The 25837-nt window shown below is 41.4% G+C and overlaps 1 protein-coding gene across 1 annotated transcript in view; it reads right to left on the bottom strand.

Moving 5' to 3' along the window:
* Positions 1-25837, bottom strand: part of LOC145394744 (solute carrier family 22 member 6-A-like) — a 289876-nt gene that overhangs the window by 166417 nt on the left and 97622 nt on the right. The window contains exon 3 of the mRNA XM_080268523.1: positions 15522-15676. Coding sequence (XP_080124649.1) covers positions 15522-15676 — 155 coding nt within the window. The remainder of the gene's footprint in view (positions 1-15521; positions 15677-25837) is intronic.

Genomic DNA, 25837 nt, shown 5'->3' with positions numbered 1-25837 from the left:
ACCACATGAAACCCCAAGCATGTTCAATGATGATGCAGGATTAACCTGAATATTATTAAACATTAGTGGGTATACCTGTGGAAGATTTTGTCGGGTTGATAGGTGCAAACACTGAGTCTTTGATGCATTAAAAACAACTAGATTATTTTTACCCCAGTCAGAGATACGAGTCAAGTCAGACATTAGGTGTGCCATAGCCTCATCCCTTGTTTGTTGAAGTAACTACTGAGATGGACGTTGTGGGAATCGAATGGAAAGGTGAAGAGTGGAATCATCAGAGTATGAGTGGATAGGGTTAGATGTACAGCTTAGAAGGTCATTGATGAATACAAGGAAGAGAGTTGGTGATAGGACAGAGCCCTGAGGAACACCACTGTTAATGGATCTAGGAGAAAAATGATGGCCGTCTACAACAGCGGCTATAGAACGACCAGAAAGGAAGCTAGAGATGAAGGCACAGATAGAAGGATAGAAACCGTAAGAGGGCAGTTTGGAAATTAATGATTTATGCCAGACTCGATCGAAAGCCTTTGAGATGTCAAGTGCAATGGCAAAGCTTTCGCCAAAGTCCCGAAAGGAGGATGACCAGGAGTCTGAAAGGTAGGTGAGAAGATCGCAAGTGGAGCGTCCCTGACGGAACCCATACTGTCGATCAGAAAGAAGGTTGTGATAGGAAAGAGACTTTAAAAATTTTCTATTAAGAATTGACTCGAAAACTTTTGAGATACAGGATGTTAAAGCAATTGGACGATAGTTAGAGGGTTGAGAATAGTCACCCTTGATTGGGACTGGCTGAATGAAAGTACACTTCCAGTAAGAAGGAAAGGTACAAGTTAATAGGCAAAGGCAAAAGAGTTTGCCTATGCAGGGTGCAAGCACAGAAACATAGTTCTGAGAACAACAGGAGGGACTCCATCAGGCCCATATGCCTTATTATCATTGAGGCCTGTAATGGCAGAAAATACATCAGCTGAAGAAATTTTAATGTTAGCCATGAGGAAGTCATAGGGGGGAAGTGATGGAGGAACAGCACAGGAATCGTCTAAGGTGGAATTGGGGGAGAAAGTCTGTGCGAAGAGATCTGCTTTATTAGTAGAAGAAATAGCTACAGAGCCATAAGAGTAGAAAAGAGGAGGGAGGGATGATGAGGCAAAGTTGTTAGAAAGGTTTTTGGCAAGATGCCAGAAGGAGCGGAAAGAATTCAAGATAGAGAGTTGAGAGCATTTTGTATGGATGAAATTATTATTTGCAGAGTGACGAACAGACTTAGCACGATTCTGGGCAGAAACGTATAAAAGATGTGATTCAGGGGTAGGTTGGCTCCGGTACCTTTTATAGGCCCTCTCCTTGTTGCGGACAGCATTAGAACAAGCGTGATTAAACCAAGGCTTTCTTGCATTAGTCAAAGGATATGAGAAAGGAATGTATGCTTCCATGCCCAAGAGAATAACCTGCGTAATGCGCAAGGCACACTCAGATGGCTCCCGGCCATGGAAGCAATAATCATTCCGGGGAAAATCAAAGAAGTACTGCCTGAGGGCCTCCCAATCCGCAGCTCCAAAGTGCCACAGATGACGTTTCTTTGGAGGGTCTGCAGGCCGTACCGGAGCAATAGGACAGGTTAAGGTGATAAGGTTGTAATCGGAGGGGCCCAACAGAGAGAAAAGATTAACAATGTAAGCAGAAGGATTAGTTGTAAGGATGGGGTCAAGTATGTTGGAGCTCTCTCCATGATGGTCAGGGATACGGTTAGGGTGTTGTACAATCTGCTCTAGGTCATTAAGGATAGAAAAGGTTTAGGCTTGTTCACCAGGTGGACCAGGGAAAGGAGAGGAGAGCCAAAGGTGGTGGTGAACACTGAAATCTCCAAGAATGGAGATTTCAGAGGAAGGAGAAATGGATAGAATGTGTTCCATCGTAGAAGTAAGATAGTCAAAGAAGTTTTGATAGTAGAATTAGGAGATAAGTAAACAGCACAGATATATTTAGTCAGAGAATGACAGGAAAGCTGAAGCCAGAGTGTAGAGAATTCAGTAGAACCGAGTTCAGAAACACGAGAGCAAGATAAGTTGTTGCGTATATACAGTATACACAACAGCCACGTTTGGCTTTGAAATGAGTATAGAGAAAGCAGGAGGATACAGAAAAGGGTCTGCTGTCAGTTGCCTCAGATAGCTGAGTCTCAGTTAGAAAAAGAAGTTGAGGTTTAGAGAAGGAGAGGTGGTGTTCAACAGAGCGAAAGTTAGAGGAAAGGCCACGAATGTTGCAGAAATGAAGAAGAAGAGAGTCAGGCAGTGGTTCCAGGCATCTTGAGTCATCACCGGGAGAGAGGCAGAAGGTGGGGGCATTTATGGTCCCCCTCCCCCTGGGGACTCCGAGGCTACGTTATTCGACGCATTTTCTAAAATTTTGAAAAGTGTGGTGTGTACTGAATATGTAGTTTGGTGCTGATAGAGAAACTTGTATTGGAGAGCATGCTGGCCTACTCTCTGTGTTACTGAGACTGAAAAAGTTCAGCAAAGGGGGATGGTCGGGACCTAGTCCCGAGGGCTGATGAAACAGGAGCTCCAGCTCTTCCTGTCATCAGCTTTCCATCCACCTTTGGAGTACTGCCCTGCTCGACTGGTGCTGCTCTGCTCGACTGGTGCTGTTCTTCCTTCATTTCCCCCATGAAAGCATGTAGCTGTCCTTGCACCCTCAATTGTACTTCCCTCTGTTGCTCCTGTAATGCGTCTTGAAGTTGTTCATATTGTTCCTTTTGTTCTTCATGTTGTGCCTCTAGTTGTTCACTCTGTGCTTGCGATTGGACACTTTGTGCTTGTAATTGTTCTTTGAGTTCTTTCTTCTCTGCCTGTAATTGTTCTTTGAATTCTTTCCTGAGCTCTTTCTGTCCATCATTCTGTGCCTATACATGTGCTTGTAAGAGTTCTTTAAATTCGTTTCTGAGCCCTTTTTTTTGTGCCTCTTGTAGCTTCATGATTGCCGCCAGGGAAACTTCCTCCTCCTGTCCAGCTCGAGACCTTGTCTTCACACCTTCTGCTTCCATGTCGAAGGTTAAACTCACTGCAGCACTGATATTATCCCACTCCTGACACCAGCATTACGTTCTCACCCCACACTGCCACAGGCTCCAACAGCAGTAGTACAGTATGGGAAAGACGTTGCCCAGTGAGTTGTTCTTCCTAAGGTCAGCCGTTAGGTGTGCAGTATGCAAGATCAGCTGAGGCGAAAATAAACACTGGCTCCTTAAAGTTCACTGTCTCTATTTTCCAAGTAATTCCACTCAATGCTTTCCAACTTTACTTCACTGTTCTCACAAGCACTGGAGCTATACAGACTTTGCTAACTGCTATTACACTTAATGCTTGACAACACTTCACTGTTATTACAAGTTCCAGTGATATACAAACTTCAATAAACACTTCACTGTTTTCACAAGTACCGAAAATAATCTTAACTAACTGTAATAACAATGCTTGCCAGCAACACTTCAAAAACTTTACTAACAGCACTGCACTCAAACCAACTGAACTTCACTCAAACTGAACTGAAAATTGAATGAACTTGTTCAGATCTCTTATCCATCCTTATATAAACTTGCATTGTAAGAGAATCATCTACTTTTCCACAATTCTGGAACCTGGTGGTCTTGTACTTGCCCCTAGCAACGACAGTTACCAACTACGAGACATTAAAACATGCTAGAGATTTCCTACATTACATGACACTGAATCATTTACCATAAGAACTTAAAGTACATAATTTAACAAGCAATCACTTAAACATTATAAAGATAAAGAGCAGAAAAATTAATGCATAACTTAAGAAATAACTACGCTTACAAATAGCAGGGAAACTGGCAACTCTGACTCGTACCGAAACCACTGTAAACACCGGGAAACGTCGAGAGACATCTCGGCACCTAACTGGCAAATCTCGCTTCTTAACACGTTTTTATCACTTCTTGTTTTATGCAGTTTTTTGTAGTGTCCTCTTCTTGTTATTTCCTCATAGGTTATATACCCATTACTGTCTATTTTCTCTTTTCCTGTGATGCATTTCACAAATAGCATAATCATGTCTCCTCTTTCCCTTCTCTCTTGTATTGTTGGTAGGATTAAATTTTCTAGTCTTTCTTCATAGTTCAGATCCCATAACCCACTGTGTCCCAGCAGATTTTTCACCAATGATCTCCCCCAATCCAGGCAGATTTTCGATTTTTTTTCTTTCGCTAAAACCTCTACTTTTAATGAGAAACATCGAAAATTCAGAGAGAAAGTGCTCACCTGAGTTTAGAAATGCCGGTACAGGTGACAGTACCCTCACCTTGGTACTGTGTTCTCTTGAGCCAGGCTACAGAGAAGATGTTTTCTATAGGAGGTAGATATTTGTTTATTTGGTACGAATTTATATGTAGTACAAGAATATATTGGTTTCCACGCAGTAATATAAGCGATATAAGCTATGTTTCACTCATCAAACATGTCAACATACTGCACCCCCTTTGGCGACATTACCTCCTCATCACGTCTGCATGCTTCTTCCTCTATCACCACATAAACTTTGTCCTCCACATTGTCATCGACTGGGGAACCACTCTTGCCCTGAATTTTGTACCATGGCGTGACTTATCTTTACTGGCCAGGTCACTGGTAACAAGCGAGTTGCCGAGACAATGTCGTGCGGGAGGGGGGAAGGTCAGGTGGGGTAAGGCATTGTCCCCACCTGGCCATAGGTAAAGGAAGGTGTCCCACTTATACTTACCAAAAATCAAGCGTGAAATTTGAAAAATGTGCAAACGACAGACCTTGCAATTGCAGTGCGTTCATAAACGTCAATGGAAGGCACAGTGACAATATGTTTGGGCGCATATGTACATCAACGGGACGCGGCGGGTTAAGCTTGGTGTCTATCTTATAGCGGCCAGTTGTACCTTTTCAAACTTATCTATGTGTTTTTTGAGATACTGATTCCATACTACTGATGCATACTCCAGGGCTAGTCTAATAAATGATGAGATTATCTTCTCAGCATGTCTTCATTTATGTATGTGAATGCTGCTCTCATATTAGCACGCATTGTGTACATGATCCGTACTTTGTCAGTGATGTGGTCAGCCTGAGGTAGTTTGTTATTGATAATAATCACTTGTAGGTCCCTCTCCATTTCTAATATGTGGAGGGTTGACCTTCGAAGCTTATAATCCTCAGTCTGGTCTTTTTCACTTTTACCAAATTTGATTACATTGAGTTTGTGCATACTGAATTCCATTTGCCATTTATTGTTCCATTCATGAAGCTTATTTAATTCTTCTTGAAGCTCTCTGAAAGAGTCTGTGTTTGTAATTCTCCTTCATATTTTAGCATCATCAGCAAACGCTTTTAGATAGCTTCCATTTTCAGTGGTGCTGTCAATGTCATTTATATATGCTAAAAACATAACTGGTGCCAGCACTAAGTCCTGTGGTACTCCACTAGTCACTTCTCTCTATGATGAGTAATGTCCCCTTAGTACTGTTCTCATATCCCCTTTTCTAAGAAAATATTGCATCCAACAGTACAGATTACCTTGGATTCCTCCTTGATATACAGTTTCCATAATAGTACTTTGGTGTGGTACTCTGCCAAATGCTTTTTTGAAATCAAAATAGATACTTTCTACCCATCCTTCTCTTTTCTGTAGTGTTTCTGCTACTTCGTCATAGTAAATTGATTAGTAACATGATTTTCCCATTCTGGAACCGAACTGTCTTTCTGTTATCTTATTGTGTTCTTCTAGATGATGTACCCATATTTTTCTTATCAGCTTTTCAAATATCATTCTTACAATGCTGGTCAGTGATACTGGATGGTAATGGGGGAGGCGTGGCTCAATCGGTAGAGAGTTGGCCTGCAGTCGATATATAGGAGGACTACTGGGCCTTGGGAGCAGGCTGAGAAGCCTATGCCCAGAGTCGAGCACATAAAAAAAAAAAAAAAAAAAAAAGTTCTAACGGACCCAGGTTCAAATCCCGGATGGGGCAGGGAACAGTTTAAGGATTTGAATTTCATTAAATAAGGCTTTACTGATCTACCAGAAGACCCGCCGACATGTCGTAAAAATACCCCCGCTAATACCAATACACCAGTCCTGTATGAAACAGCCCTAGCATGTATTCAATATGGACGGTGGGTGTTAGCGCCGAAATGGTAACATGTAGAGGTGTATGTATGTAGGAGGACTGTTGGACCTTGATAGCAGGCTGTGAAGCCTATGCTCAGAGTCGGACACATAAAAAAAAAAAAATAAGTAGATTTGTCTATTTCCTCACTTGAAGAAGGGAACAATGTGCTCTTATCAGGTAGTTTACGTAACTCTTCTGTACATTCATGCAATATCCAGCCTGATATCTCGTCAGTATCATTTGCTTCTCCTTTGTCTAATTTGCTCAACTCTTCCTGGACATCTTGTTCCGATATGCCTATATTTGCTAATGTGTGTGGGCATGCTTGTTCCTTTTCATCTCTCTGAAATATACTTGCTTCTGTAAAAACAGATTGGAATTTTTTGTGTAGTACTTCACAATATCTTCTTCACTGACATTGATTTTCCCTTCATCCATGATGGACTGTATTTTACCTTTGACTTTAGTTCTGCTTCGTATGTAGGTGTAAAACTGCTTCGGTTGATCAGTACTTCTATTTACAATGTCTTCTTCAAACTACCTTTGAGCTTCTCTCTTTATCCTTGTATAATCATTTCTTGCCTGTTTATTGGTGTTAAATGCCCTCTCACCATTATGTCGTCTGTATCTGTTGCACAGCAAATCTCTTTTCTAATTTGCCTTTTTACATTCAGTATTAAACAATTTCTTTATCCTTATTTCTATTTTTTTTTTTTTTTTTTTGTGCTGAGGTAATTTTTTGACATCTCTTTCATAAAATTTACAGATTTTCTCTCTCTCTCTCTCTCTCTCTCTCACTATATATATATATATATATATATATATATATATATATATATATATATATATATATATATATATCTTGTTCTCTAAGCTCCTTTTCCCAATCTATTTCTATAAAGTACATCCTTCAGTCATGATATTTGCCCATTTTGTAGTTTAGTCTCTTTTTGTAACATTTATTATCTCTAACTATACCATATGCTGTCCTGAAAATGTAGTTTAATACTGTATTGCTAAAATGGTGATACATTATGTCGTCAGTTTCATTTTCTTGCCTCGAAATATAAGATTTAATAAGGATAATTTTCTGGTTCTCATTCCCTGGTGTGTTCCTTTACATGTCGTGTTAGGAAAAACTCCAGTAAAATATCGACGAACTTTTGATCGCAACAGCTTTCACAGATTCTTACATGAAGAGTATTCCAATCCACATTTGTGTTGAAAGCTCCAGTTACTATAATTCTTTCAGATTTTTCTGCCATTCTATGTAGTACAGTAGGGTTCTTTAACTCTGTATTGTGCTTTCTGCCAGGTCTTCACATTCATCTCCATCCCAAGTGTTTGTTTTGGGTGGCATGTATAAATTTTCCACGTTATTTACTTTTCAGATGTGTTAATCTCTACTGCAATTAACAAATCTCCTTGTGAGGATATATCTACTTCTTTAACTTGGAGATTTCTCCCTGTTAATATCATAACTGCTCCTTTTTTCAAATTTCTATCTTCTCTCCATATGATGCACTCATCAAATCTTAGGGTGTCGATGGATATCCTTGGGGTTAATTTTGTTTTAGTTAGGCAAATAATATGAGGATCCTTTTGTTTGGTATAGTTTTTTATCATTGATAATTTGGATACCATTCCATGTACATTTGAGTACATCAACTTAGTCGTGTTGATTACATTTTGGCCTAATTTGAGTGTACTACCTTCCTTTTTTTTTTTTTTTTTTTTAAGTCCCTGTTGTTTATGTGCCATTTTCTTACTTGTAAACCCAATGCATTGGGGAAAAAATACTTCTCTCTTTCTCTGATCTTTCCTCCTATATTGTTTTTGCTTCTTCCCTGTTTTCTTTTAGGAATCCCCATTCCACCTGAGTTTGGCATCTTTTTATCTATACTTTTTAAAATTCCTCTGAATCCTTGAGTTTGTTGCATTTTTTATTATTCCTTCTACAGTATTCACACTTTGGAAGGTTATGTTCAGGCGCCTTGACTTGTTTCTCTCATATTTCCCTTGACAATTGTATTCCTCTTTATCTTTCTCACAGATGTCCTTTGATACTTCTCTCAATGTGTTCATTGTATTGACCGTCCCCAGTTGGTCTCTAGAGACTGTTTCTTACTTCTTCTTCATCGTTGCTAATGATTACCATAGAATTGTTGATCTTAGTTCATTCCTTTATCAGGTTTGTTCTTTTTGTTTATGATTTCATTCATTTACTTTCTTATTTTTTTTTCTTCGACCTTGTTTTTTAGTTCTTGTTTAACTCTGAAGACCTCAGCATATGTATTTTGTATTGTATCTGTGCAATTTATCATTTCACTTGCCCAAGTTACCTTATCCTCAATATCACTGTTTTGGTCTGTCAGACTGCATTCTTGTTTAATTTTATTTGTCATTTTTGAACTCCTCCAGTAATCTCTTACAGTTGACCACTGTATTCCACATTTCACTTGTTTTCTTTCTCACTGAGTCCACCTCAACCGACAACTTATCTACTGTCGTGTCCCTGTTCATTCCCTTTACCATTTCTTCATTTTTTCGCTCTGTAGGTGTAGTTCCTTTCTGATTGCCTCTATTTCCATTTGAAAAATTTTCTTCAGTTTATTTGCTTCCTCCGCTAATTTAATATGTTTGCATTTCAACCAGTTCTCTGTATTCATCATTCTTCTTTCTACTTTTATCCCATCTCTTACGTACTAGAGGTACTTCTGGAATATATGCCAATTTACAGAAAGATAATTACCTCACTCGGACGGAGTCCGACGAGATATTGTTTTTGGTCTAGTTTATTTATTTCTTCGTCTTTATTTGTCTGTTTCATGATTGTTAGCAACATTACGGAAAAACGGCTGAATGAAATTACGAGTACATGAAACTACCAGGATATGAGGGCACTGGTCCCCCATATAAAGTAAGTGTAAGAGAAGCATGTTGTAATTATATTACCAATAAACTATTTTGCCATCACCTATATTAACCTGGATGTATTAACTACGAAAGTTATCCCGGTTACGTCATTTGTCGCCGAACTTGCCTCATTCTCAGAATGCGAGTAGCTGCCGGAAAAGGTTAAGAAATACTGGCCTAGAGGGCCTTGGTGTTACCCACGTACCCTGCTTAATAACTGGGGCAGGTAATAAACTACAGACGAGAGCAAATGGTGTGGCATATGGTCATTGAAATGAAAGAAACTACTAATTTTGAATGTGTTCATGGATGTGAATCTACAATTTTTATCGGGGTTAAATTTACTTAGTTTTTCTTTTAATGGTTGTTTAATCTGATTAGACGTTACATGCCTTCTCCCTTATCTGTCTGATTGCAAATAATTAATCCACACATCCTATTCTATTCCAAACCCTGTTCGCCACTTACCAGATATACCCCTTACAGTCTCTGCGATAATATTCCCACATACCTTTTCTATAGCACTGAAGATACATATGCAACGATAATTGTTGCACTCACCTCATTCGCCTTTATTCTTGTGCAGGGATGTAACCACATTTTTTTTTTTCCACTCTGCTGGTACAGTTTCCCCCTCATCCTCGCCTTCTTATATAATCTCAATAAAACTTCATTCCACCCATTCCATAACGTCTAGTCATCTCAGTACACACCACATGCTACCTTCTCATTCTTCGGCCTTTACACTGCATTCCCCACTTCTTACAATGTCACGTTTCCAGGCGTTGTATTCTTTCTCTTCACACCACCAACACTACTCATGTTTATTGCCGCTCTCTCACAATAGCCATTCATCAGCCTTTCCAAATATTTCCATCCGCTCGTTTATTCTCGTCCACTGGTTCACGCTCTTCCATTTGCATCCCTTGTACTTCCACACCTCACCAATTTCGTATTTTCAGAATAATGCTCATTTATCTTTCTTCCAAGATAAGCATTTGTTTCCATCCCTTTCCTGTTTACTAGTCTCAGTGCATGCTTTTTACTCTAATTGTATTCTCTTCTTTTTTTCATATAAATCCCTTTCCTGCATCCATTCCAGCCACATCGTCCTCTTTTCTACCATTGCCCTTCCAACATATTCATCCCTCCATGTTGTACCTGTCTTCTTATGTGCTAACTTCACAACACACACCGCTTTGTTATTCCTAAATAAGCATTCCCTATATGCAGTCCACAAGTTATTCAGATCCATTTGCATCGAGTTTTCTGACTCCAACAGCTCCGTTACTTTAGCTTGATATTCATCTGCCACTTCTTTGTTTTTCATCTTTTCCATTTCCCCTCTCTCTCTCTCTCTCTCTCTCTCTCTCTCTCTCTCTCTCTCTCTCTCTCTCTCTCTCTCTCTGCACTCCCATGCACTTGTGTACATCTTTTAAAATATGATTCATAAATGCACTGACATATGCCTTCCAGTCGCTTTCCATTATCGTTTTCTCCTGGTACTCCTTAACGACTCATTATATCACTTAGAGGAGCAATGTTAACCCTATCGTTCATGTCACTCATTACAAACACTTTATAATCCCTGAGTATCTGTCCTGTTAATTCATCCAGCTGATCCCAGAGCTTATCCTTTTCTTCCTAACCCCTATCGTCGCAAGACGCATGCTCATCAATATTGTCCTGAATTGGAACTTGACATACAAGTACATACTTTGTAATCTGTTAATTGTATTTGTAATATTTTCTTTCCCTCTGCCGCTCATCACCCATTAGTAAAACAGTTCCTTCCTTGCATCTTCCGTGTGCTTTCGTGACCGACCTTACAAATTTCACACTCTCCTTTTCCTTCACTTCAAGCCCATTCATTTTTGTTTCACTCAGTGTTATCAAGGCAAGGCAAACACATCACTCCTTACCACGCTCACTACTTCCATCCTCTTACTTTCCGTATTCACACCTTTTACATTCCTCACGGCTATACGAACCTGCCCATTTGGCTTGGGCCCTGGGCAGATGCTGGACCCTCCCAATCTCTCTAAATTTTATACCATGATGAGGTGATCTAATGTAGAGAAATCTGGGGAACACTACCATGACCAGACTCCAGAGCTACACTCAGGGTTTTTCTTATCGAAGGTAGACTTCCAGCCAAAGCTAATGAGCTCCACCTACCCTACTAGGTAAAGATTGTCTTGGAAGCTCATCCGCTTTCTGACAGGTAAATGTTTTTGTCCTGCAGGGTATCGAGCCACGCTCTTCTCTAAGCAAAACCACTGGGATTTCCGATTTAATTGCCGACGGCCGAATCATATAACAAGTAGTACTGGATTGCGTGGTACCAGTAGCGGATCAGTAGACCTGACCTAACTATAACTAAGAAAATAATTGTGGGAGATAGTTCACCAGAAGGTAACATAACAGATTTCAACATTTACATGTGGTAATGGATGATGTGGATATATTAATCCTTCAGGTATTAAATGTGAAAGATGGGGACAAATAATTTATGAAGGATGTTTCCAGTGCTGGTAGTCTGTAAACTTATTCCCTATTCGTGACTTAGGTTATGTTGTTAATTAAGGTATATTAAAGCACAATTTCAAACCTATGATGAAGGAGACATACCTGAAACCATTTTTCCCGTATCTGGGTTGAACAATCGTCCTAACACCATTTGTAGTACATGTTCTATTAAAAACCGGCAATCTCTTCCTAGTCTACTAAACACATCCTTTCTCGAGTAAGTTTAGTAATTCACTGGTTAGCATGAACACACAGAAGCAGAAATTATCGTGATCTCCACTAAGCGAGACGGTGAAAGTAACATCGCAAGTAAATGTTGTGTCATTGCATTCTTGTAAACGTTGTCCAGGGAACGTTTTAAAGTTTCATGCAGATGAAACTGTCCCTTTTAAACTTGCCCTGATAACCAATCAGGAAATCCATAAACACTGTAATCTCATCTCTGCATCTAAGCTAATACACCATCGTTGCGTTCTCTCCCTCCAACACACATATCTACTTCACTCAGATAATTTAAATTATGTTGATTACCCTGACACACCATGAACCTAAACAATGGCAAGAGGTCTGTACGTATCGCCAAATCACTGCCCAGTAACAACACCATCTTATTCTTCCTTAACCACTATGCCAACTTGAATCACAAACAATTTTTAACCACTACCTCGGTCCAACAACAGCATTACAGCACAGGGTAAAGTTAACATCATTTACGCTGGAAACAATGAATCTGCTTAATGACACGATGCAACCATGGGAAGTGCACATGGATGTGGGTTTGAATCCATGCATGGTGTCGGGAACAATTCCTGTTGTGTTCGTATTTCTTTTCACTATTATTGCCGTAAAATGTATCGCCATGGATATACTCCAAAAACGCATAGACGATTTACAGCCAGTCTCCATTAAGATTTGCAAGACATTGGCCTTGTAAATATGTGCATATTGTAATTAAATAAATATATTCTCTCTCTCTCTCTCTCTCTCTCTCTCTCTCTCTCTCTCTCTCTCTCTCTCTCTCTCTCTCTCTCTCTCTCTCTCTCTCTCTCTCTCTCTCCAGTATATGTGTATGTGTATGTGTGTGTGTGTGTGTGTGTGTGTGTGTGTGTGTAAAACAAAATACAGGAAAGAGTAGGGGCTACACATGCTTATGCAGTGAAAGTTTATTATGTAGGTAGATAGGTAAACAGACTGATAAAGTAAACGTCTTCATACCCGGAACGGTACTATCCTGAATATGATGGCATCCAGAAGGCATGATTCACTCAAAAAACAAAATGCTCTGGAAATTTAACCGGCATGGGCGCCGCTCCTCCATCGGCAGCAGCAGTGCCTGCCTTTCCACATTCCATTGCGCGTGCGTTGACTCCCCCTTTCCCTGTTTTTACCGGATCTGGATTTCTTTCCCTCCTCAGGAGCTGCTCTATTTGGCAGTGATAAATTCCACTCCTGCAAACTGGCCTAGTAAGGTACTGAATGACAATGAGAACACAAGATCTTACAATGAACTGATGATGAGTGAGCCACCTCTACGATAATGTAGCATTATGAGCTTCCAACATCGACGTTCAATAATAGTTTCACCGGTATTCAGTACCGCTTCAACACACGACATTGGCTGCACAGTGCCGTGTGTGTGTGTGTGTGTGTGTGTGTGTGTGTGTGTGTGTGTGTGTGTGTGTGTGTGTGTGTGTGTGTGTGTGTGTGTGTGTGTGCGAACAAAAAATGATCCGCTTTTAACTACAAAATATCTGAGTGGAAGGGATGACACATGGTCAAGGGGTTAATTTATTGCTTTTGATGATAATAGGTCAAAGGTCACTGTCACATGTAGGTTAATTTCAACAATTATCATCAAATTCAGACCAATCACTGGAGACCGAATCATGGTCAGGTATGAATGAAAGGATCCGATTTGAAAAATAATAATACAAAAGCAAATGTCACAGGGCAAGGCCAGCACAAAGAGCTTTAATTCGATTTAGAACAGTCTTGGTGGAAGCACTGAGAGTAAGTTAAGGACGACAGGGTTAGATTTGCAGTACAATCAGTCAACGGTCAAGGTCACACGGCAAAGTCAGCACGAAGTTTTTATCTGATTTGAACCAAAATTTGTGGAAAGGTAAAGGGTAAGGTAAACACGAAGCTACCGGATTTTGAGAACAGTCGATCAGAGGTCAGGGTTACAGGGCAAAGATAAATGTTCCTCTCTTCGACAGTTCTCCGGCTGAGTGCTAGAAATGTCAATGTCTAAAATGCCAGTTGTGAGTTTAACTCATGAAGCACCAGCTCAGGTGACGCATTTTTCAGTGACAAAAAGTCCAGTCTCTATCCATATAATAGAGTGGACAGAGCACTCTTTTTTTTTTTTTTTTTTTTTTGCTGAAGGCAATTCAAGTCATGGGAATTCAAAATCTTCTTTCAGTCTTGAAAAAATAAAAAATAAAATAAAGTTTTTTGACAATGGCTTTGTTGCACCCCGCCTGAGAATTGACGGGTACAGGAGTGTCTGAGTGCGCCTTCTTGTTATCACTGCATGTCACATCACATTATCAACACAGTGGCATAACATAATTATTAACCCCACAATTCCAACACATTATATTCACAGTCTTAACCCATAATGATATCTTAATGCTGCATAAGAAAAGACTCTCATGCATGTGATCCCAAAGTTATGGGACTAGTCTGAAAACTCCTATGCCTAACAATGCCAGATTTTTATGAATCTTACCAGCATCACATCCGAACAAATTCCTTTCTCCCTGGAACCCAGGGAGAGGACAGACAAGACCAGTGGAGTTTTGTTTCAATACCCTCACTGGAAACGAACGCTCTACCAACTCGGCCTCATCATGTCACAGGGACGACCCCTGTACTGACACAGAAAGCTAAAAGATGCGGCCCATCATTCGTCTGCTGCCCAGCCCGGAGATAGTGCCCTCTACTCGAGCTTCGACTTACGTACCGGTCAACCACCTACACTTGGGGAGTCTTACGGAACACCAGACTTCTTTTTCATTAGCTCCTATATCTGCCCTGCCTCACTTCAGAGGCCAGTTCATCTTAAAGCCAATCCATCCCACGGCATCACCTCATTTCAAAGGCCAGCAGCATATTAGGTCACTCATACATCTCAACACTACCTTATTAAAGAGCACCTCTTTTATTACTCCTGCAACATCCTGGTGCCTAATATCAGTCACTGGGATCACTTTCACGTCTCTCCTGGGGCTCTAGGGACTCAAGCCTAAGAACCTCATCTGTAATATCCTAACATCCGAGAAAACGATTCCCAGCGAGACTACTTCGTTATATTTTTGACACACTCTCTGACATTACAGAAACAAACACCTCCATGACCCACAAAATTACCAGAATTACACCAGTCCCTTCATGCCTCCTGAAGTTTGCATAAGCACCCCACCAAAACACGACACACAGTCCTCACAAAAATACTGTCTTAAGTTAATCATATATTGTCATCACATTTTGCTTAACTGTCTAGTAGGCTCTTGTACAGGGGAAACACCTTTCAATAATCTCCTGCATTTCTACTTACCTCAAGCATGATCCTTTCTTCTAATAAACTTTTTACAAATATGTACATTTCTCTAGTACCCACAAAAAACTTTAATTTGCAATTGGTCACATATCGACTAATCATATCCTCGCCAGACCACATTCACTATTTTTGTTATATCTTTTGGTATATCATCCTCACTTTAACAGTTTATAATAAACAATAAGATTTTTTTATATGTGATTTCCTATTTTCTCCATCGTGTTGAAAAGGCAGTTTGTAATCTGAAAGCAACAAATGAAAAAATGCAAATCATCTGATTTATCTATGGATCCTCAGATAATATAGAGGCTGCTGACGTAAAGTCACATTTCCGAAGATATAACTAACCTAGAGAGTAGCCTGCGCATGATGATGCCATGTGACAGGCACCCTCTATGGCACGAGCGGCCAAGATGAGATAGATGTTTGGGAGGAATGCTATCCCAATGGAGATCAGTGCCATTATCGATGTTCCCCACACTAGCACGGGACGACGACCCACTCTGCAAAAGTTAACGGATTGTAACTAGGCAGGGAAGGTTCACACACACACACACACACACACACACACACACACACACACACACACACACACACACACACACACACACACACACACACACACACACACAAATAAACAAACACTCGTTGGCACCCCTTTATTCACACTGATGAGATACAGGATAAGAGTTAGACACATATTACCTCTTGTGAGGTATATACAGCACAGCAAAGTACAAAGGAAAGTAAACAGCAACAGTCCCTCTAAAGCCCATGTCACACACAAACGATTGAAGGGCCGACCGCGGCACAACTCAAGGTTGTAACGCATTTTTTCACTGATCATCCCTTGATTTGCCAGCAAAGCCCGGACTCTTTAGGGTGTTCGTGAGCCGCTGGGACGACTCGTCGGGCCTCACGACGTGTCAAAAGTCATGTCACAGTTGCATTGCAGTCAGGAATGTCGTACGTCGGTCGTGACGCAGTCTTAGTTCAATTGGATGCGTTGTGATGCGGTCATTGAGTGTCGTGATGTTGTCGCCGACAAAAAAAAACCTATCACTGTGTGTTCCTCATCAACTGACTAGACACAGGAGAGGTCCATGGTGATGTGCTAGGTGTCACTGGTGGTCCAGGTGTGATGCTCCGCCCTACACTGGGTGTCATTGGTGATTCAGGTGTGATGCTCCACCCCATGGGTCGGTCGTGGACATGTCATGGAGGTGTCCTGGGTAGGTCGGGGTGCATTCCCCAAACGCGTCACACAGTCGTCTTGCATTCGTGGGCGGTCATGTCACGGTCATGGCTGACAAAAATTAGTTAAATTTCATAGCTCCATCGCCTCACGGTCGCCTCCTGATCTCGTCGCGTTCTTGAGGACGTCACGACCGGTTGTGAGACAGTCCTGACGCGGTCGTTAGGCAGTCATGAGCAGAGCAGATTCGGAGCCAGTCAGGAGGCGTGGGAGCCAATTAGGACACGGCCTTGAGTCGCACCACGGCCGGCTCTTGAGTCGCATATGTGTGACAGAGGCTTAAGACTGTCACAGACAGGACGAAGAATATATATCCATCCATCCATCATCCAATCCTATGTTGCCCCATGAGGAGCATAGGAACTCGGGGCATGGCAAGTTGGTCCTGACATTTAAGATGAGAGTGACCAGCACTCATCCATGAGTTGCATTACGTGAGCAATACACCCCAACCATTCCTTGGATATAAACTTTCACTGGCTCAATCCGATTGGAGTGCTGTAAATACTCACTAAACCACCAGGCGCCATATATATATATATATGTATATATATATATATATATATATATATATATATATATATATATATATATATATATATATATATATATATATATATATATACAGGGTGATTCAGACTTGCCTACATTAAATTTGAGAACGGCCTCCTTGCAGGATTCTAAACAACAATTACTCTGTAGCATATTATCAAAATAGACATAGTCTGGTTGTTACAACACAATTACGGTGCTGTACTAATGAAGGTGAAACATGCAGGGGGAACCCACGTAGAGTTCTTTACAAGTTTATTTACAGTCCGTTCCCAAGTGTATTCACACCTTAATCATGGCTTAAGCATCTTTTTGTGACACATTATTCACAACTTTAATCACAGTTCACGCCTCTCTTTGCTACAGGCTAGAGAAAATGTTCAAAATGTCCCCCACGTGCCGCTAAGCATGCCTGTGCACGTCGTACCATCGACTGCCTGACGCATTCCAGGATACCTGGATCGGATACGTTTGTGTGAAGCTGCAGAATGTGGTGAATGTTTTTGGCATATCCGGTAGAGCCAGGATTCCGGGGGCTTGAATGATGAATGAATGGAAGTGTGGCCTATTTGATTTGGGCAAGTTTGTGCTGTCTGGACATTGCTACTACTCACCCTGCCCTTGGGTGGGAAAGGAAGTCGTAAAAGCCGACTAAAAGGGACGGGGTGAGGGGACTAGGGACCCCTTCCTCTGTTTTTTAGTTCCTAGAAAGAGACAGGCCAGAGTAAGGGATGGGGGATTGAGTTATCCCTGTACCCTGAAGATTGGGTCTATGAATGTGCGTGGATGTAGTACGATTGAGGCTAAAAGTGAGGAGATTGGGAGAATGTTTGTGAGAAGAAAGTTGGATGTGTTAGCTTTGAGTGAAACGATGATGAAAGGGAAGGGTGAGTCTATGTTTGGAAGTGTGAATGGAAGATTGTCAGGTGTTGATAGAGCAGGGGGTCCATGGTTGGGCTTCAGGGGGTCCATGAAGGTCAGAATAATTGAGAACAATTTAGCGATATTGCGTGATGCCGTTTGGCATCATTAGCTGCCCCCCCCCCAAAAAAAAAAAAAAAAAAAAAAAAACGATGAGTCTTGAATTCTGGTGTTCATTGACATAAGCCTACCCTCGTCTGGCAAAGCGAGCTATGGGTGTTCTGATTCTGTTTGCTACTACATACTTTTGTGAGTCAGGGTTTTCAGCACTTGTTTCTATCAAAACGAAAAGTCGAAATCAACTGTATGTCAACGATGACATGCGTCTTGCCTTGTCAAAGACCACTTCACAGTTTCATCTTATTCAAGCCAAACAACAACAACCCTCTCATTGAAATGAACTTTTGAGCAGAATTAACGTGTTGTTTTGTTTACTTTGCACAGGCTGGATGCATTTAATTTTTTCATCGAGTGGCCATTAGTCTTTGCATGAAAAACAGTGAGGAACATAATTCTTTGTAAAGACTCTTTTTTACTTTGTGTATGTCATACACTGCGTGAGATAGTTTTCAATAGAATAAAGAATATTCATTGCATGCAAAATGCTGCGTTTATGTCCTTAGGTGCATTTTTGTAAAGGAGGGGTTCATACCTTTCACCAGATTCTCGAAGGGGTCCGTGACTCAAAAAAGGTTAAGAACCACTGCGATAGAGGAAGGGCAAGAGAAGGTGTGGCCTTGTTAGTGAGTCCGGAAGTACAGCAAATGTGTGACTGAATGGAAGGAGGTGTCATAGAGACTGATGTGGGTGAAAGCGAAATTTGAACGTGAGTTGTGGGTGTTTATTAGTGCATATGGGCCTGGTAGTGAAAGGGATGAGGAAGAGAGGGAGTCTTTCTGGAATGATGTTGATGAGTGTCTGTAGAGTTTTGGAGCGAATGTGAATGTGGTAATGATGGGAGATCTGAATGCTAGAGTGGGAAATGTAGCATTTGAAGGTGTAGTTGCTATGCATGGTGTGCCTGGAAGAAATGAAAATGAGGAGAGAATGATAGGGATGTGCGTTGAGAGAGAGATGGTGATTGGAAATATGCTGTTTGAGAAGAAAGATATTTATAAGTATACATGAGTGAGACAGGAGGGTGAAAAGGTTGTTGATAGAGCATTGATGAACTATGTGGTTGTGTCCAGGAATGTAATAGGAAGATGTTGGATGTGAGAGTTCTGAGAGGGGAGGGTGGAGGTATGTCTGACCACTAACTGGTGGAGGGAAAATTAAGAATAAGTACAGTAAGAGATGGGTGAGAGCTAGGAGGGTTAGGTGTGGCAGGCAGGTTTTGAAAGTGAGTGAGTTGGCTAAAAGAGACAAAATTATACAGTATCAGGAGAAATTGAAAGATGAGTGGAACGCAGTGAAAGATCAGGAAAATGGCAGTGTGGAGGAGGAATGGCAGTTGTTTAAGAGTGCTGTGGTGGGGCATGCAGAAGAGGTGTGTGGTGTGAGACGTGTGGGTGGTGGTGTAAGAAAAGGAAGTGAATGGTGGTGTGAGGAAGTAAGTATGGCTGTGGCTGAGAAAAGACGTGCATATGAAGTGTGGCTGCAGAGGAAGGATGAGGTGTCATATGAGAGGTATAAGGAAAAGTGGAATAGGGCGAGAAGGGCTGTGTATGATGCTAAAGTGGCAGCAGGTGAGAGGTGGGGTAGGCGGCTGACTCAGAATTTTCAACAGAATAAGAAAATGTTCTAGAAGGAGGTGAAAAGAGTCCGAAAGGGAGAGTCTGGGAAGGAAGAGCAAGTAAAAGCAGAGGATGGAAGGATGTTAATTGAGATGAATGCAGTAAGGAAGAGATGGGCAGAGTAATTTGAAAGACTTAAATGTAGAGGAGGAAAGGGTGGCTGAGATTGTGGCGATGGAAGGGTGCAAGGAATAAATATGTTGGGAGAGTTGAATGATTCTTTGATCACGAAGGAGGAAGTGGAGAAGGCAGTAAAGGAGATGAAAACAGGGAAAGCTGCAGGTATGGATGGGTGCACTGTGGAATGCCTGAAGGGTGGTGGAGTGACTATTATTGACTGGTTAGTAAGATTGTTGAATGTGTGATTTGTGAAAGGTATGGTGTCAATTTTTTTTTTTTATGCGAAGAAGGATCCAAAGGCCATGAGCCCGCAGTAACAGTTCCCTCCAAGAGAATAACGAAATACAATTGAGAGCCAAATTCAAGATCCGATCATTTTGAGATGCCTGGACACACTGCGTTTGAAAGACTGGAGATCATAGGCAGCAGGAAATACAGACAGAGGGAGACAGTTCCAGAGCTGACCTGCTGCATAAATGAAAGACTGGGAGTAACGGTTAACTCTTGCATTAGAGAGTTGGACAGAAAAGGGATGAGAGTTTGCTGCCAGACGGGTGCTACGTGCCAGTCGTAGAGGTGGAGGAGTGAAAGCAGACAGTTCAGAGGAGCAGTGACCATTAAAGTAGCGATAGAAAAGAGATAAAGATGCAACAGTGCGGCGAAGGGACAGAGGTTGAAGGGAGTCAGTAAGAGGAGGAGAGTTAATGAGACGAAAAGCCTTTGACTCCACCCTATTGAGAAGAGCTGTATGTGGGGAGCCTCCCCACACATGAGAGTTGTACTCCACACAGGGGTGGATACCCCTGTATAGAGTCAACAATTGTGCAGGGGTAAAGAAAGAATGGAGTCGGCTTAGCACACCCAATCTCTTGGAAGCAGATTTTACAAGAGATGTAATATGATCTTTCCAAGATAAGTCCCGAGCAAATGAAACCCCAAGCATGTTCAAGGATGATGCAGGATTAAGCTGAATATTATTAAACATTAGTGGGTATACCTGTGGAAGATTTTGTCGGGTTGATAGGTGTAAGAACTGAGTCTTAGATGCGTTAAAGACAACCATATTATTTTTACCCCAGTCAGAGATACGAGCCAAGTCAGACATTAGGTGTGCCATAGCCTCATCCCTTGTTTGTTGAAGTAACTGTTGAGATGGGCGTTGCGGGAACCGAATGGAAAGGTGAAGGGTGGAGTCATCAGCGTATGAGTGGATAGGGTTAGATGTACAGCTTAGAAGATCATTGATGAATAAAAGGAAGAGAGTTGGCGATAGGACAGAGCCCTGAGGAACACCACTGTTGATAGATCTAGGAGAAGAACGATGGCCGTCTACAACAGCGGCTATAGAACGACAAGAAAGGAAGCTAGCGATGAAGGCACAGATAGAAGGATAGAAACCGTAGGAGGGCAGTTTGGAAATTAAAGATTTATGCCAGACTCGATCGAAAGCCTTTGAGATGTCAAGTGCAATGGCAAAGCTTTCGCCAAAGTCCCGAAAGGAGGATGACCAGGAGTCTGAAAGGTAGGTGAGAAGATCGCCAGTGGAGCGTCCCTGACGGAACCCATACTGACGATCGGAAAGAAGGTTGTGATAGGAAAGATGCCTTAAAATTTTTCTATTAAGAATTGACTCGAAAACTTTTGAAATACAGGACGTTAAAGAAATTGGACGATAGTTGGAGGGTTGGGAGTGGTCACCCTTCTTTGGGACTGGCTGAATGAGAGCAAACTTCCAGCAAGAAGGAAAGGTACAAGTTGACAGACAAAGGCGAAAGAGTTTGCCTAGGCAGGGTGTAAGCACAGAAGCACAGTTCTTGAGAACAACAGGAGGGACCCCATCAGGCCCATATGCCTTGTTAGTACTGAGGCCAGTGATGGCAGAAAATACATCAACTGAAGAAATTTTAATGTCAGCCATGAGGAAGTCAGAGGGGGGAAGTGATGGAGGAACAGCACCGGAATCGTCTAAGGTAGAATTGGAGGAGAAAGTAAGGGGACCCCTTAAGTTACTCAAGGAATGCTGGCTGTCGGAGGAAGATTACGTGAACCTGCTGGAGTATGTGATGAAGTTCAAAGAACGGCTGTCCACTGCTTTACAGCTGGCGAGAGAGAATTTAGGAGCTGCTCAGGAGAAGATGAAGACTTGGTATGATAAGAAGTCCAGGTTACGCCACTTTCAGCCAGGAGATCAGGTTTTGATTCTGCTACCAGTTCATGGGCAACCTCTTCAAGCCAAGTTTAGTGGCCCTTATTTCGTGGAGAAGAAACTCAGTGATGTCAACTATGTCATCGCCACACCAGATCGTAGAAAGAGCAAGCAACTATGTCACATCAACATGCTAAAGTTATATCACAGGCGGGACGAAAATAATCCAGTCTGCACTGTAGCTGTTCCACCCGAGTCTGCAAGTGAAGCTCTCCCATGCAGTATGAGCCTGAGTGATAGTTTGGGGAAGAATCCTGATATCATGAATGATCTCCAGACTAAGCTTTCTCATCTACCTCCCAAGGAAAGGCAGGAGTTTTCGGCATTACTGCAGGAGTACCCGCAAGTGTTCCGTGCTACTCCAGGAAGAACCACTGTATTGATGCATGATGTCGATGTTGGAGACGCAAAGCCAATTAAATTGCCTCCTTACCGTGTGAACCCAGTGAAAGTTCCTCTCATCCAGAAGGAGCTTGGCTACCTGTTGGACCACAAGATGATTGAGCCCTGTCAGAGCGAGTGGAGTTCTCCTGTCACTCTGGTCCCTAAGCCAGGTGGGTCACAGCGGCTTTGCATTGACTACAGACGTGTTAATCAGATAACCAAAACAGACACTTACCCTCTCCCTCGTGTGGAAGATTGCATAGACAAGATCGGAAAGGCTAGGTACATAAGTAAGTTTGATTTGTTAAAGGGATACTGGCAAGTACCTATGACTGAACGTGCTAGGGAGATCTCATTTTTTGTAACATTAGGAAAGACCTTTGCATGGTCTGTAATGCCATATACAGATTGTTTTAGAGTAATAAGAAATTTCCTTTGTAAATTTCTTTTTCTTTGTGGGGAGGTGTTACATAGCCTATGATTTCATCATCCTTTGTGTAATTTTAACGCACAGTTGCTGCATGTTTGATCACGAGCGTGTTCTACCTCAGTCCCCCCCTTCTAGCGTTATAGTAGAGTAAGTCGTTCTCTCTGTTATACTTTGCGGGATTTTCAGCTCTTTGTCCCCATGGCTTCATTTGCGCGTCCTTCTTACAAGTTGTATCAGGCTCTGCTGGCCCCTATATAATGAGCTCAGTCTCTGCATCATTGCCACTTAGATCTGCTCCTCATTTTGTTCACATCTCTGTCCTCCCCTGTACAGATATTATTATTGTGAGTGCTCAAGAAATCTCCAACCATCTAGCAGCTGTGTGTAATTTGAGTATAACTGTTGTTGCATTTTTTCTTGTACTGTATAGCATAAGTTTAATTTGTAGGCCTAGTGAAGTTTTTGTAATTCGTGTGGGGTTCTTTATGTCAGTCATTTTTGATAATAGTTTGTATCTGTAATAATTTATCTGGCATTCACTGAGTATTATCTGGTATCTCATTTTATCAGGGCTGACTTAGATAAATTTACTCTTGCTAATTTCGTGTTAATAGAGGCTATTGCAGTTAACCATATATTTAACCTGTTTATTTGCCATTACATTATCCTTATGAGTCCTGAATGTTTTGTTGTTAGTTTAAGCATTAAACTTTAACTTGTAATTTTACCTATCTCTTTTGTTTTGAATCTGGAACTTTACGGGACAGTAGTGACTCTTAGTATTCTCACTTAATGTGTACATTATCTTTCTCTGTTCCGTAAAAATATATATCTATATATATATATATATATATATATATATATATATATATATATATATATATATATATATATATATTTAAATAACAGAACGGAGGAAGGAAAAACAAATGGGAAAAAAAAAAATCCATACACCATATTACTGGTGTCCTCTGTTCATAAAATATCTGTAACAGTTAGACTTGAACAGTTGTAGGTTGAAATTTGGAGGAAAACAACTCTGGGGAAGCGAGTTCCAGAGAGATGCAGTTCGGGGAATGAAAGAATTCTGATAGGCAGAAGTTCTGCAATATGGTTGAGTGACATTCCAGTCATGAGCGCTACCAGATGCCCGTGTAGCACGAGGGAAGGCATGGAGAGGTGGCACCATGGACGCAACTTCGTCTGAGCATTTGCCAAAAAAATATCTATAAAATAATGCAAGGGAGGCAACATTCCTTCTTACTTGCAGGGGAGGTAGTTTATATGTAATGGCAGGGTTGTTAATGATTCTAACAGCTTTATTCTGAATTTTGTCTAGTTGTCTTAATGCTACCTCTCCACAACCATTCCACAAGGGTGAGCAATATTCAAGCTGAGAGCGCACATGACTCTTAAAAATTATAATATAGATTATATATATATATATATATATATATATATATATATATATATCTCCAGGGGCAGGATCCCACTGTTACCTGGCACGTCTCTGGGTGGCGGATAGGGCAAGGCCTTGTAGATATACAAGGTACCGTCTTAGACGGGGCGGACCATGGGACCCCCTATAGATATATAGGGCTCCACCGAACATAACGAATAAGGTGGCACCAAAATTACATCTCACCAGAAACTATGTGGCAGGGAGGTGAGATTATTTGCAACAATCCTCCCAACGAAACATGAGTTCTGTTGCAAATGAACTGACGGGCGTTCCTGTTGGATCATCGTCTACTAAAGGTCCAACCGCACTGCCTCCTGTGCTTATGGGCAGTGTGCCACCGAAAATGAGTAGGCACTGTGATGGAAAATTAGACTCTTGGATGTTAAACAAACTGAAATCGATGAAGATCTATGCATATAATGTAAGAAGCCTTGCAGAAGACTGAACTGGAAAACATTAGTTGGTTTGAGTGAGATTTGCAGAAAAGAAGAAAAAGTAATTCAGCTCGAAGACAGCAAACACCTATATTACTACAGAGGAAAGGAAAATGAAAGATTTAGTGCTGTAGGATTTCTAATTAACAGAAATCTTGCTGGCAACATCGTTAAATTCAGAAGTGTATCGGACAGAGCAGCATTTGTTGTCATTAGACTATGCAAAAAATATACCATGAAAGTCATACAGGTATATGCACCTACTTGTCAAAGCCTAGATGAAGAAACAGAAACATTCTATGATGACATCTCCCAGATTATGGAAGAAGAAAAGACAACATATACTATACTCACGGGAGACTTCAATGCAAAAGTTGGGAAGTCGAAAAATGGATAAGCATGTATGGGAAAATTTGGAGTGGGAGAAAGGAATGAAAGAGGAGAAATGCTGGCAAATTATGTAGAAATGTTTAACATGAGAATAATTAACAAATGTGATAGCAGTAGCGGTCGCCTCGTCCACACAATTGTTCTAACCAGCCTCCACACACACACACACACACACACACACACACACACACACACAACTGGCGTAGTGGTAATGCTTTCGCTTGCCATCTAGTAAGACGGGGTTCGCGCCGGATCGGGTGCGAAAAGTTTCACAAACGAAATGTGAGGTTACTGTTCCTCTTGAGGGAGAGAATGGTTGTGTGCGTGTGTGAAGGTCGCAGCCTTGCCCTAGATCGGACTATATGAGCTCTTAGCTCTCTTCCTGAAGAGTAATGAGCTGACCATCACACCAATCACGTTATCCTGACCAATTCTATTCCACTAAGTTTCTGATAAACTTCATCACCAATCTAGTACTACGCATCCTAACATTTGTCTGGTTAAACAAATCTTATTAACTGAACCAAGAGCAAAAAACGTCACTGATAGAGTGTGTCAGTACCAGTGACTTAGGTTAGCACTCGATTGGCAATGTTCTTGTAAACCAGTGCTTTCCAAACTGGGGAACTCATCCTCCTTTGGGGTGTGTGAGGTAGATGAAGGACTGACCTGAAGCCATCTTCCAAAAGTTGCTATTATATTGCTGTATGGAGCAGAAGCCTGAGCGTTGAGGAAGAATGAAGAGAAACAGTTGGAGAGGACAGAGGTGAGGAT

This window comes from Coenobita brevimanus, chromosome 28 (assembly GCF_032717465.1).
Source record: "Coenobita brevimanus isolate Jiangsu-jjx chromosome 28, ASM3271746v2, whole genome shotgun sequence".
NCBI lineage: Eukaryota > Metazoa > Arthropoda > Malacostraca > Decapoda > Coenobitidae > Coenobita > Coenobita brevimanus.
The sequence above is the reverse complement of the archived record's forward strand: the minus strand, read 5'-3'. Positions and strand labels throughout refer to the sequence as shown.